At 40.7% G+C, this 12,971-nt stretch overlaps 1 protein-coding gene across 2 annotated transcripts in view; it reads right to left on the bottom strand.

Moving 5' to 3' along the window:
- ppp1r16b (protein phosphatase 1, regulatory subunit 16B) overlaps positions 1-12,971 on the bottom strand; it is a 149,565-nt gene that overhangs the window by 29,436 nt on the left and 107,158 nt on the right. For both annotated transcript variants that reach the window (XM_049587339.1, XM_049587426.1), the window contains exons 4-5: positions 6,061-6,206; positions 2,775-2,878 (exon numbers count right to left, since the gene is read on the bottom strand). In XM_049587339.1, coding sequence (XP_049443296.1) covers positions 2,775-2,878; positions 6,061-6,206 — 250 coding nt within the window. The remainder of the gene's footprint in view (positions 1-2,774; positions 2,879-6,060; positions 6,207-12,971) is intronic.

The raw sequence follows: 12,971 nt of genomic DNA, 5'->3' as shown, positions 1-12,971 counted from the left end.
CAAACTTTTTTGACCAGTGCTCTACAAACTGTTGCAAACACTGACTTTTTAACCTGGGACATGCAGCCTCAGTCTTATAGCACAATATATACATGTATGTATGCACATGTATGCAGCCATCAGGTGCAGGTTTCAGAAGAAGATTCTCGTTTTAAAACAACTTAGTTTAAGTATAAAAAAGTCAGCTGTAGACTGCATATTTAACCAACTCATGGAGCTAACATTTATTAGCTAGCTACAGCTGCTAAAGCCTGTCAGAGTCAGGTGGCAGCGCTAGAAATGAGAAGCCTGCTTTTGTCTATGTCTTCTCTGAAACCCAGGACCTACTGTATTTGAAGAAGCTTTATACAGTATTCACAGTGAATCTATAGGCGCTTTTGGACTGAAGGATCTTTTTTCTAGTTCTAGGAATCACCCTTTTTGTTAGGAGCAATCGAAGATCTTAGAACTCTTGTTGTGAGGGACTTTTTTAAGCTCTTATTTCGGAGAAGGTATTCTTTCAGCATGAGTAATCTTGAGAGACAAACAGCGAATGCTATTTTTAAAAACCTATTAACCGTGTTAACAGACAACACAAAACACATACAACAGCTTGTAAGGAAAAAATGGAAGAAAACGTGGACAAATGGACCAACAGTGAAGTCCAAAGTTAACCAAGCAAGTATGCGACTGTTTTACGGTATTTTGACTTTTCAGAGTGAAAGTTGGGTACCCTCCATCAGCCAGCTTACAGTACACCACTTCAGCGTTCCTGTTAGCAGTTTGTATGCTAACAGGGGAAAAAACCTCCTGAAGTTCTCAGGGGAGCTCCCCAGTGGCCAGTTTCTCTCAAGGAGTCCCCTCAAGTGTTTGGTCCATAAAACGCCTTAGGGTCCCTACACATGCCATGATTTTTGTGCCCTTGAATTCATGTGTTGTCAATGTAGATGCGCAGCAGGCACGCTCAAACACCAGAGCGACACCATCCCAGCGTGCACGTGTTCCCGAGTGACTATATTTCAGGGCGCGACAGTTGCGCCCCAAGATAAGCAGAGTTCAACTTTTGAAGCGCAGCAGCACACACCGCATATCATGTGATGAGGAACAACCAATCACATCCGACAGATATCTTTTCCTTCTTCCATAAATATCAGTCTGTGATAAATACGGAAAAGTTGATCATTTTGCACAGAGGATATGCCCACACTCTTAAAAACAGCGCCAGGAAAAAGATCAGCTCTGCACTAAGGATTTCAGGTAAATAGGCTATGATACGTTGCTTGTTAGGATTGCTTGGCAACTTCAGACGCAATCTGCTGCGGCATGTGTACCAGCTCTTATGGTCCTGACAGAGCTAACCGTATTTACCAGGGAAGGGAACTGGAGGATGGGCACTATGCTTCTGCCATCACACCTTCCTGATATCAGTGGTAACTGCCATATGAGTGCAGTGCAGAGCTGCAGCGATGAACTAGTCGGTGGGATACACATACAAGACGCACATTTACTAACATAAATGCACAGCTGGATTGTCTACCACAGCAACGACAACCCACACAGAGGTAGTGTGACTTCATTCTCTGCTCAGGATGCCATTACTCCACTATATCCTTACATAAATAGTTGTTTGCTGCTTTCTTAATGCTCTGAATGTCGTATAGAGCTCTTTAAAAAAGGATTATGAGATGCAAACCTGCCACTGTTATCACTGTGAACTGCATTATGTGCCAAGCAAGGACAGAAAGTTTGACAGGTGTAGCAACAGTAACTAAGGGGGACGGAGTTTAGCAGGGACAGATTTACATGTGCATCTTTCAAAAGGTGCATGTGTTCAACCTGGATCCGTCTTACAGCAGTATGACTCTCAGCTTCACAAGAACATGATGTACAAGAACCGTAAAGGTTAAAAAGCCTCTAACGGTGAAAGATGTTACGACTGCTGTCGTAATTTCTTTTTGTTTGGGTTTTGCTGCATGTGTTCTCTGTGCATATTCTGTTTTCTGTATGCAAATAGGTGTGTGCCATAGCCCGGCGGTGATTGGTGGATTGGATCTGTCCTCGTTTGTGATTGGCTGCAGCTGAGGGCGTTTGGTTTTTAAAGGACCAAGATGGCAGCTGCTTCGAGCTAGCAGGCAGACCCCACCTTCCTCCTCTCCCAACCGGCTGTATTCTAGTAAATCTTTATTGTGTAAAAGATGTAGGGGTGGACCGCCAGTTTTGTTACCCTTTTTTCTCCTGTTTATTTAGTTAGGGAGGTAAGCTTTTTGTCATTTGTTTTTTTTTTTTTTTTTTTATTTGTTTGGTTAGGTTATTTACTTACTCCCTGGGCAGGATTGCTTTTGTTTGTTATTTTGGCCTTAGTCCACCCTGAAGCTATTATTTCAGTTAATTGTTATTTAAATATTGCAAATAAATTCGTACTATTGATCATTCCGCATGACTTTTTCATTGTGGCTACTTGGGACTTGGGGAAGATGGGGGCCCTTCATGTCATGTCCCAGACACCCCTAGACTGGGCATAACAAAGAGTAGCTGGTACAAGTTCAATCTAACTGGCTTAATATTGAATAAAGTACACACAGCACACTCCGTCCAGTGACATGATTATGGGTCATGGAGAAGCTACATTTTCTCAATCTGTGTGCAGACGCTGTAATAACTTCCCTGACTTTTCCAGGGCAGCACAAAAAATGTCCTTATAAACCAAGAGCTACAGCTGAAAGATTCTGTCCACGGCCCCTGATGTCTGCTGTGACAGACAGCGAGTTCTACCTCTTCAAACATTTATACTCTACCTCTGTTGGCCATCGCCGTCTCAATAATGTCCAGTGTTGGATCGTCTTCACACAGGTCGTACGGCATGTTCCCATCAGAGTTGACTGCCAGTAGATCTGCACCACTGTGGGAGATGAGCAGATAAATGATTAAAACCTCTGGAATATTACTTTTGAAATGTGCAACGACGCCAACGTGAAGATTACATGAGGAAAAGATGTTTAATATATCACACATAAGGGCATAATCTGTGATCCAAATGAGCACAAAAAAGAAATAAAAAAAGCATTAACTATAATTTTGTGCTGTTTTCAAATAATTAGTTTGTTTATATCAGCAGCGCTTCTAATCATCGTAGTAAAACAGGGCTGTATTTCATATTCTGATCAGTGGGAGACCCAAAAAAATGCTGGAAAAAAGTCTGCTCTATAAGTCAAAGTCTTGGGCGAGTCTTGGACAAAATAAATCTCCGTTGGAGCACTAATTGATGATACTAATTAAATTCTTTCAGTCCAGAACAAGTTGGCCTGCATTATTCAGCCGTTTTTAATCATCAGTAATTTCACTGTGGATAATAAGTCCATGAGATATGATGAGAAGCTTGACAGGTCCCACATGTCAACAGATGGCAGCAGTGTATCTGAATATACTGTGTGTGTATGTGTGTGTTCCTACATGCTGCATACAGGCTCTGATTGTCCACAGGCAAAGTTTGTGTACATACAATCTTTATCTTTAAATGCCTGTGTGTGTGTGTGTGTGTGTGTGTGTGTGTGTGTGTGTGTGTGTGTGTGTGTGTGTGCTCTCATTTCAGAGGATCTAATTAAACCCTAATAAACATGCAACTCTATACAGTATTTATCCCATATGTTCAGGTATTAATGTGTCCGTGGAAAGAAATCGACCACACATGAAGATGTTTTTGCCTCTGGAGAACCTGGGTCAGTATTATTGAATTATGAATAACATTCAGATAACAAAGACGGCTAATAGTAACTTTGTTAATCACTACACGCCCTCAGGCTGCGAGATAATTCAATATTACCCTCTATTGACTGTGATGATGTGATATCATGTTTTACCAAATTCTGCCGCCTGAATTAATGACTCCAAGCAAATGTAAAACTTTAGTTTGTCTGATGAAGTTCAGTTAATTGTACCAAATACTTTACATGCAATTATCATACACTTGCCATATCAGGACATATACTGATATATGTTAAATAATACCCTGATACTGATCTCCAACAATATCTGCCTGCCATAAAAAGTCCTGTTTCTTTCCTACAACTGGAAAAAGGAGAAAGACATTACCATTCCTGCACCTCAGCCTCAGCCCATTTTCTTTGTTTGTAAATTATGTTCTTTATTACAATGTAATGTTTTTTCTCTCGCCGCTGCAGTTAGCGTGGGCTCGGCATTGAAATCGATGGAACTGACAGATTACATTTCACTGAAATCGTATTCCTATGATTTCACGGGGAAATATAAATTCAATTAAGTTAAACTGAATTGGCTCTACTCTCTCGATGCATTGCTATCAATTTCTGCTCCTCCAGGTTGTTTCTGGATCAAGAACAACTCATTTCTCTTACACACAACTCAATTAAAAAGTAATTCACATGTTGCTACAAACTGCCTACAGTAGCCCGCTGGAGATGGCGGCTGCATTTATACCTGGATATCTGACAGCACAACAAAAATACGACTGTTAATTACACAATGTGGCTGGTGTGTGTGTGTGTGTGTGTGTGTGTGTGTGTGTGTGTGTGGAGTGAGTGAGAGAGAGTAGAGGGTTTGCTTTGGGAAATTGGTGCAGCTGGTCAGTACAAACTCTAAACTAACTTCAACTTGATGCAGACTCTGAAGAAAAGTCTGCGTCATAGTGTTGATTATCAAACTCACTTCAACCTGATGAGTCTTTTGTTACACATCAGGACCTGATTTTTACTGACTGGGTTGTTTTTGTACTTCTCCCTGATAATGCCACGTGATGCTCTCATTAATTAATGCAAAGAACAGACAACATGATCAATCAGTCAGCACTTCTAAGCTGAATCAGACAGATATGACCAATGCTGGTTGCTGGATGATGGTGCTTCAAACACCACACGTATATTTCTGCAGGTTTTTGTGTTTTAGCATGTAAAGTGAGATGTGTTTGTTTGTTTGTAGTTCATGTACTAAGGGGTTGTATTTGAGATGTGTGCCTTAAAATTTTTGTAGTTCTTGACAGAGTGAATGTCTTTGTGACTAATTTTCTTGGTTGTTTTATCTCAGGCTGATATTCGGTTGTGTGTTCTTATTAATGTGTTTTATTGTGATTATATTACACTATACTATAAATCACTGTCACTTTACCTTTTAACGTTGTCTTCAATTGCCCTTGTATAGTTTCTATTTTTACCTCCTCTGAAGAGGTTGTGTATTCGGCTTGGTTTACGTTTGTCTGTTTGGTAACATTCATTCATTTATTCATTTCTGTAACCGCTTATCCTGTTGGGGGTCGTGGGGGGGGCTGGAGCCTATCCCAGCTGACATTAGGTGAGAGGCAGGGTACACCCTGGACAGGTTGCCAGACTATCACAGGGCTGACACATAGAGACAGACAACCATTCACACTCACATTCACACCTACGGACAATTTAGAGTTATCAATTAACCTGCATGTCTTTGGACTGTGGGAGGAAGCTGGAGTACCTGGAGAAAACCCACGCTGACACAGGGAGAATATGGAAATTGGGTACCCTTGGGTTCGAACTAGTGAGGTGACAATGCTTACCGCTGCTGAGCTAGCAACAGCAATAGTACTGACAGAGCCTACACACCTGCAGCAAATAGCGAGCCAGTGAGGACATGAATTACAGAAGTAGTAGTAGAAAAATAGTTTGCTGCTAAAATACTATTCTGAATGCTGTGCGCTGCACCTTCAACATTGCGAGGTAGGACGTTTGGCCTTGGCAAAGGTCTGTGCTCTCTAAGTGCCCTTCTAGCTGTTTCTATTCTCACTTTAGTTCTATACACCTCTCGTTATCATTATTATTAACTTTCTCTACTTACCTGGACCTTTTCAGTCCTTGTGCTGCTGCAAAACTGAATTTCCCTGCTTAGGATCACTAAAAAAGTTTGTGGCAGCTGTTTCTTGCATCAAAGATTTTTTTTTTTTTGGAAGACAAAGTAATCTTAACCTTAAGGTTTTTCCAATTGAAGTGGAGGTGGAGAAGTAAAGACACTTTAGCCAAGAGGAGGCACCTCCACTACAAAACGCTGCAGGAAACCCTGCTGTAGTGTATCTGCATGTCTTACTGTGAAATGAGAATCTTGACCAGTCCTGCGTGGCCACAGGTAGCAGCGGCGTGCAGCGGCGTCCACAGCTCGTTGTCCTGAGCGTTGACGCTGGCTCCTCGGTCCAGCAGGATCTTCACCATCTCCTCGTAGTTATCTATACAACACTGTAGTAAAAAAGAGAGGGAGGGGGGGACAGAAGAAACATGTTTAATCTTTAATACTGTAACACTTGCTGGTGTAATAACCCAGACGGAGGTAGATGGAGTGAATAAGTATGACAAGGTGGGAAAGGGAGTAAGAAAGAAATGAATAAAGAGGAGAGAAGTGATGCACGTGTGTCTGCAGCTGCTGTTTCAAACTCAGCCATGTAGTAATGTGAGGATTAACTCTGGAGACCGACTGAGATCCACAGTTTCCTCTTGTTTGGAGGAAAATGAAAAGGAGCTCTTTCTTATTTTGAGTCTGGTGTAGAATATAATTCATACAGTGAATACTCAGCTATGCTGCATTGACGCTGTGTGCTTCAGCACCTTAATCATCGCAGGGAGAGGATGAAAAAGAACTCATTTGTCACCAGGAGCACAGGCGAACAAGAAGTCTATTACGCAGTCAGTCCATATCTCCACAAAAGTCCCTTAATCGCATATTGCTGAGTGCAAAACTGAGAACACATTTAGCCAATTTGGACACAGTCATTCTGACATCTCGCCCATTGTGTGGGCTGTTCCCTGGATCTGGGACAAAGCTGGAAATGCACCCATAACTCACACCCATCCACAGAGACACAGAGACAAAGAGGGACAGAAAGTATTTTCCTTGTTACACTTGGGTGTGATTATAGGGTGGGGAGGAAGGAGAATTTTTCCATGTAAACCATCCTCCGATCTCGCTGCTGTCAGCAACAGCAGTTTTCTCCATCAGAGCTAATTGGTGTGAGTGTGGCAGGGCTCCGCCGCTGAGCAAAGGCAAAGACGAGCAAGGAAAAACAACAGCGAGGGAGACAGAGTGCAAGGAGCCGACACAGAGTCAAAGAATGGGATTACTTTGTCGCAGCAGGAGGGTCAGATATAATCAGAAAACTGAAGGATTCAGAGCAAAAGTCTGAGAGGGGACATCACAGCGAGAGCTAGTGTTATTATTTGTGTTGGTGAAGTTGTGGGTCTGAATCTGATCCATGTTGCAACCTCCCATCACACAGTGTGTACAGAATATCAAAGAAGAAATGTCATAAAAATCCTTCTTTGTTTCCAGAAACAGCTGAATGTTTTTACCAAAGAGCACCTTCACGTCTGTCAGGAGCCACTGGAGTGTTGTCACTTCTTGACTCTGTGCTTTGAAATGAAAATGAGACATCTGTCATGATGAAATGGAAACTCTGCTCTGACAAAGTGACTGCTGGTAATCCCATTATGACTCTACCCACTGAAAGACTTAGACAAAGGAGAAACAAATGTTGGTAACAAACAGAAACAAAATGGAGATAACCAAAAACAAAAGAGCCAAATAAATGTGTCCATCTTGTGAGCCACTTATCCTGCTAAGGGTTTGGTGAAGCGGCACCTTATCATGCATCGTGTGTCGGCAAGGTACGCTTTGGACACATGTTTCCAATTTCCAAATTGCAAATGATTAATGCAAATATTAGAGCCTCTACGTGTGGAACTTTTATGTGATTAAATAGGCAGACATGCCCTCGATAGCTCAGTTGGGAGAGCGCCAGACTGAAGATCTAAAGGTCAACCGCTTCGATCAGCAGCCAGTGTGGATACTTTACTTGAGTTTTCCCTCTGGGGATCAATAAAAGCTCAAGTTTTTTAAAGTAAGTCAAACACCAGTATGATGTGAGAGCTTAAAGGATGACAACCAACACAATAAAAATATTTATCACTCAGTTAAGGGAGAAAATATATGTAACAGTTGTTAGAAGTAAAACAGTAAAAGCAAGTTTACTAGTTTATTGAACATTTTAAATAATGTGACACGTCTCTACTGTTTATCTAGAAACAGTCGAGGATATGTATAGAATGGAAAAGGTCACTTACAAAATCGATATGAACAAAACGTTTTAGAAAAAGATGGTCCCTCTTTAAAGTAGGTTAATGACAAATTAAACTCATTAGAAACCATTTTGTTTCCCTGTTCCCAATCCCTCTTACTAAAACGTAGGAAACTAGGCTCTGTAAAACTATACAACTACACTCTGAACTGCACCCTTCACCTGTTAGATTATATTAGTCATGTTTTAATAACCCTATATTTTATAAATATATTAAAACAATTATATCATGAGAGACAGTGATAAAGGGAATCATGGGAAACTGTAATACAAAACCATAATAGTAGCAGTGAGACTCTGGGTTCGCACCGTCATGGAAAACCTGCAAAGGTCATGGGACTGTGTTGTGTGTAATGAAATCGTTACAGTGATCTTCAGTGGATAATCTTCAACATAATGTAAAATGATGGATATAAAGTTGCTCTAATAGACCTCGATGTGTGATGCTTTGTTCACCATCACATATATTTCTTAATTTTCTGGCCACGTATCCTCTCTGTTTTCATGTGTGGCAGCTAGCTGATAGAGTTTGAATCTGATACATCTGAAAAACGTGGCGAGTGGGGCAAGAGCATTAGTTTGAAGCACATCCAGCTGTCACAGATGCAGGTGCATTGCAAAATGTCACTCATTCATCAGTATCACTACTAAATACTAATACATTGTGAAACTGAGCAAGAACAAGGTGCAGGATTTTTTTGTTCAAAGACTCAGGTGGGGCAGGACAAAAAAACTACTTCTTCTATCATGAAACATCAAAGAAATGTTGTGCTTTGACACAGTTTCCCAAACTTTAACTGATATAAATTACATTAAATACATTTCCGCTGAATAGATTAGTCAGTCAATCAATTAATCTGCATCTTTTTTGGTAACTGATCAACAGTTTGACTTGTTTTGTCAAGCAAAACACTCAGACATTATCTGCTACCAGCTTCTTAGATGTGAGGATTTCCTGCTCACCTCTGTTTCACGTCACTGAAAACTGCCCCCATATTTATCTGGCGACACAGTGACTGCAGCTGTACCTAAACAGTAACCTCAGTGTACATGAACTAATGATAAACCCACCCACACTGTTTTCCGTTGTGTTTTGTTTGCACCATTTTGGTTTTCTGAGCTATAAGCACTATTTAAATATCTAATATTGACTGTTACTGTTTCTAATGTTAATACTTAGTTGCTATGTATTTTTTTCTATAATTAATTACAGCGTCAATACAGAAGTTGTAAACTTAATCTTGTTGTACTTGTACAGTGATAATAAAAAAAAAAACAATTATGCTAAATTAAATATGTCTGGGTTTTGGTGCACACCAAAGGCAATTTTTGCTGGAATGATTAATCAAGAAAATAATGAGCAGATTAGTAAATAATGAAACTAGTTTTTTGCAATTCTAATATAAACTTATTCAGGTACAACAATAATTATATGATGTCTGTGAAATAAAGTTTAAAAAGAAGTAGAAAATCAAACATATTTCGTGGTTTGGTTTCATTTTAGTAGTTTCTTGACAACTGATGATACTGAAGGTAAAGAGATAAAAGGATGCTGCAGTGTGCCCAGGAAAACCTTCCTTCCTTCCTTCCTTCCTTCCTTCCTTCCTCTTAAAGGGAAATTTCGGTTTATTTCAACCTGTCTCCTATCGTCCTAAATTTGTTTCAAGTGACTAGTGACATAGAAATAATAGTTAGCATGTTAGCTGTTACCCTAGATACAGCCGGGGCGCATAGTAGCATCAGACCTGTTAAAACGTAAGTGAACGGGCAACCTTCAAGTGCAAAGTTAGTCCACTAAACAAGCTTTTTTTCCACAAAGACCGCCTCATATCGCTAGGATAAATGTCAGAGAACATATAGAAAAGGACATGTAAACGTGTTGTCTTACCTTACCGGTGTGCTGCCATGTTTGTTTATCATTTAGCTCTGCTTTCCAAAGCGTGGCCAAAATATCGCGAGAACAAGCAGCGATCTCATAGCGTACCTGAACAAGCAGCAACAGCTGCAAGGCAGAACCTGACAGTAGCCTGAAAAGTTCATTCATTTATTTTATGAAAGATTTATAGAATAATGGCTGACTTTTTGCAGAGTTTGATGGCGCCCTTATTTATTTGAGCCAGAATACACTGAAGAGCTTTGTGAAATTGAAGAACGGAGGAGGAGAGACAGAGAGGCGCAACAGGTAGAGGACGAGAGAGGAGGAATGGCTGCTGCAAGGCTGCGTAGCTCTGGAGATTGGTGGTGTACCTGTGAATGCTGTGCCCCAGTGCCCACAGAAGAGGAATGCCTCTGTTGCAAGGAATGGGACCGGTTGCAGCCTTATTTTCAAGGTCTGGATGTGACCGAGGACGAGACACCTCCACCTGGAGTAACGCTAGTATCCAGCTGGGCTTTATCTAGAGCTGGCAATATATTTCGGCTGCGCTTTGGAAAGCAGAGCTAGATGGTAAACAAACATGGCACCACACCGGTAAGGTAAGACAACACGTTTACATGTCGTTTTCTATATGTTCTCTGACATTTATCCTAACGATATGAGGCGGTCTTTGTGGAAAAAAAGCTTTAGTGGAGTTTAGTGGACTAACTTTGCACTTGAAGGTTGCACGTTTACTTACGTTTTAACAGGTCTGACGCTACTATGCGCCCCGGCTGTATCTAGGCTAACGGCTAACATGCTAACTATTATTTCTATGTCACTAGTCACTTGAAACAGATTTAGGACGATAGGAGACAGGTTGAAATAAACCGAAATTTCCCTTTAATGTCAGTTGCAGAAAACATTTTCCCCTTCTTAATAAAGTATTACATGGCCATTATTTATTTATTTTTAATAAAGGGGCATTAAGTTACCCGTCATCTCACAGCATTTAACATCAAGTCTCAGCCGCAGATAAAAGAGTCATAAAAGCCATGTCCCAAAAGTTTTAGCTAACAGGTAATTTGATGTAAACCAGGAAATTTAGCACAGAATGTGTGATAAAAGACAAAATATCACATAGAAAATTAAATTTTCTGTCCTTTTTTTCCCGCTTGATAATAAAACATTTATAATGCCACCCACGTCTTACACTGTCCTTGATCTTTGCACAGTTAATAAAGTTTGTTTCTTAAGCACAAAGGACAGACAGGAAGTTAGATACCAACAATGTCAGCATCTGACTTAGAGGCAGCTAAAGTAGCAGAGACATACTTTCATTAACAGTCATATGTCAACACCTTGAAGATAAAAACAAAGTGACCTGTACAAATTAAGGGATAACATAAGTCACTGGGTCACAAAAACGTAATTAATAAAAAATAACACGCACAGTTTAATGAATAGATTCACTGTAACTTATAGAGCCAGATTTTTCAGTCTGGTCCTTGAGTAGCTCCTGTCTGGTTGGCTTCACCTTCACATTAATCTGACAACAACAGACTCAGACATGTACGATGTTAAAGTGTTGCAGGGACGTTACTTGGTGCAACTTAGTGAGCTGGTCATCCTGACTGTGTCGAGAAGTTCAGAGACTGGACCAACATGTTGAATATGTTTCAGGTAACAAGGTGGATTTCTGAAAGGAGACGTCTGACTTCATTCCCTTTGAAGCCCCTGTTAAATTAGAAATGCTGTCACACACCTGCTGTGTTGTGTGGAAAACTTACTGCCCCCCACCCCCAGAAAACTTTTTCCCTTTCACACAGTTTTTGTCTGTAAATATTCCTCCTCTCTGAAACACGTTCACCATAGAAACCTTGAGGAGTTGAGGAGTGCAGAGCAGACGTTTTTTTCTTTTTCATGGATTTACATAGAGGATGAGCTGAAGTGCAATCTCTAGAGGTTTCTAGTGTCTGAGAGTAGGAGCAAGAGCAAGTCACAGTAATACACAGAGTGAGGCGCGAACATGAATATAAAGCAACAGGGTGGAAATGCCAAGAAAGAGAAGGGGAGGGCAGATTAGAGGACGGACCGGATTCACTTTGGAGAGTGCAAACAGCGGCAGACTCTTCCTCAGCATCCTACTGACATCATTTAGATTTAAAATGTTGGTTTTACGTTATTTTAGCACGACGGGCTGAAAGTTGTGTTCACTTTCAGAACTGCATGTGTATATTTATATCTACCTTAGATAAGGATAAACTAAACAAAAACTATATCATGGCTCCAACATAACATTTCAATGTCACCCTGGGCTATCAGAAGTTAAATAGCCTGAATGTTTCATTATTTTCTGACATTTCATTGGGAAAAAAACCATTTGATTTAACTATTATCATGAAAACAAATACTTGCAGCCCCAGCTTACTGCACAGAAAAGTGTTTTTTGTTTGTTTTTTATGTAGGCGCAGATGTTTCCTGTCACCTCTCTGTTAGTTAAATTTGGGCTAAATATAGGCTCCTATGTGTACTGTGAAGTGTTGTTGGTTCTTTTTGTGGTCTACATTGGATGGTGGTGATGTGTGTCTGCGAGTTACTGGAGGAAATTAACTCACCAGTCTATGAACTCTCCTCCTACTGACTGCTAGCTGGCTAGGTTGAGGTTTTCAAGTGTGAATAGCTGTAAACATCGACGAAAGACGGGCACAGCCGAACAAGCGTCCTGCTAGCCATTGTACAGACGTTGGATAATAAACTGGCCAACCACCGTCACGCATCAGTTTCCAACAGGGATCTCAGGACCTCTAATATCCTTTGATCTACTGAACCAAAACTTGGCTTAATCCTGGGCGGCACCATTTGACCAGGTGACTCTTTTTAATATGCCACTCTGACAAGGTAGAGGACTCTGCTGAGCGAAGGAGTGAAGGCGTTTTATGTGAGAAGAGGAAATCTCAGCTTGTTGCTAGGCTAATTTATACAATGTAAAATGCCATAGGCTTGTGCTAATGACAT

Source organism: Epinephelus fuscoguttatus, linkage group LG1 (assembly GCF_011397635.1).
Source record: "Epinephelus fuscoguttatus linkage group LG1, E.fuscoguttatus.final_Chr_v1".
Taxonomy (NCBI): Eukaryota; Metazoa; Chordata; class Actinopteri; order Perciformes; family Serranidae; genus Epinephelus; species Epinephelus fuscoguttatus.
This window is presented reverse-complemented; position numbering and strand designations above follow the sequence as displayed.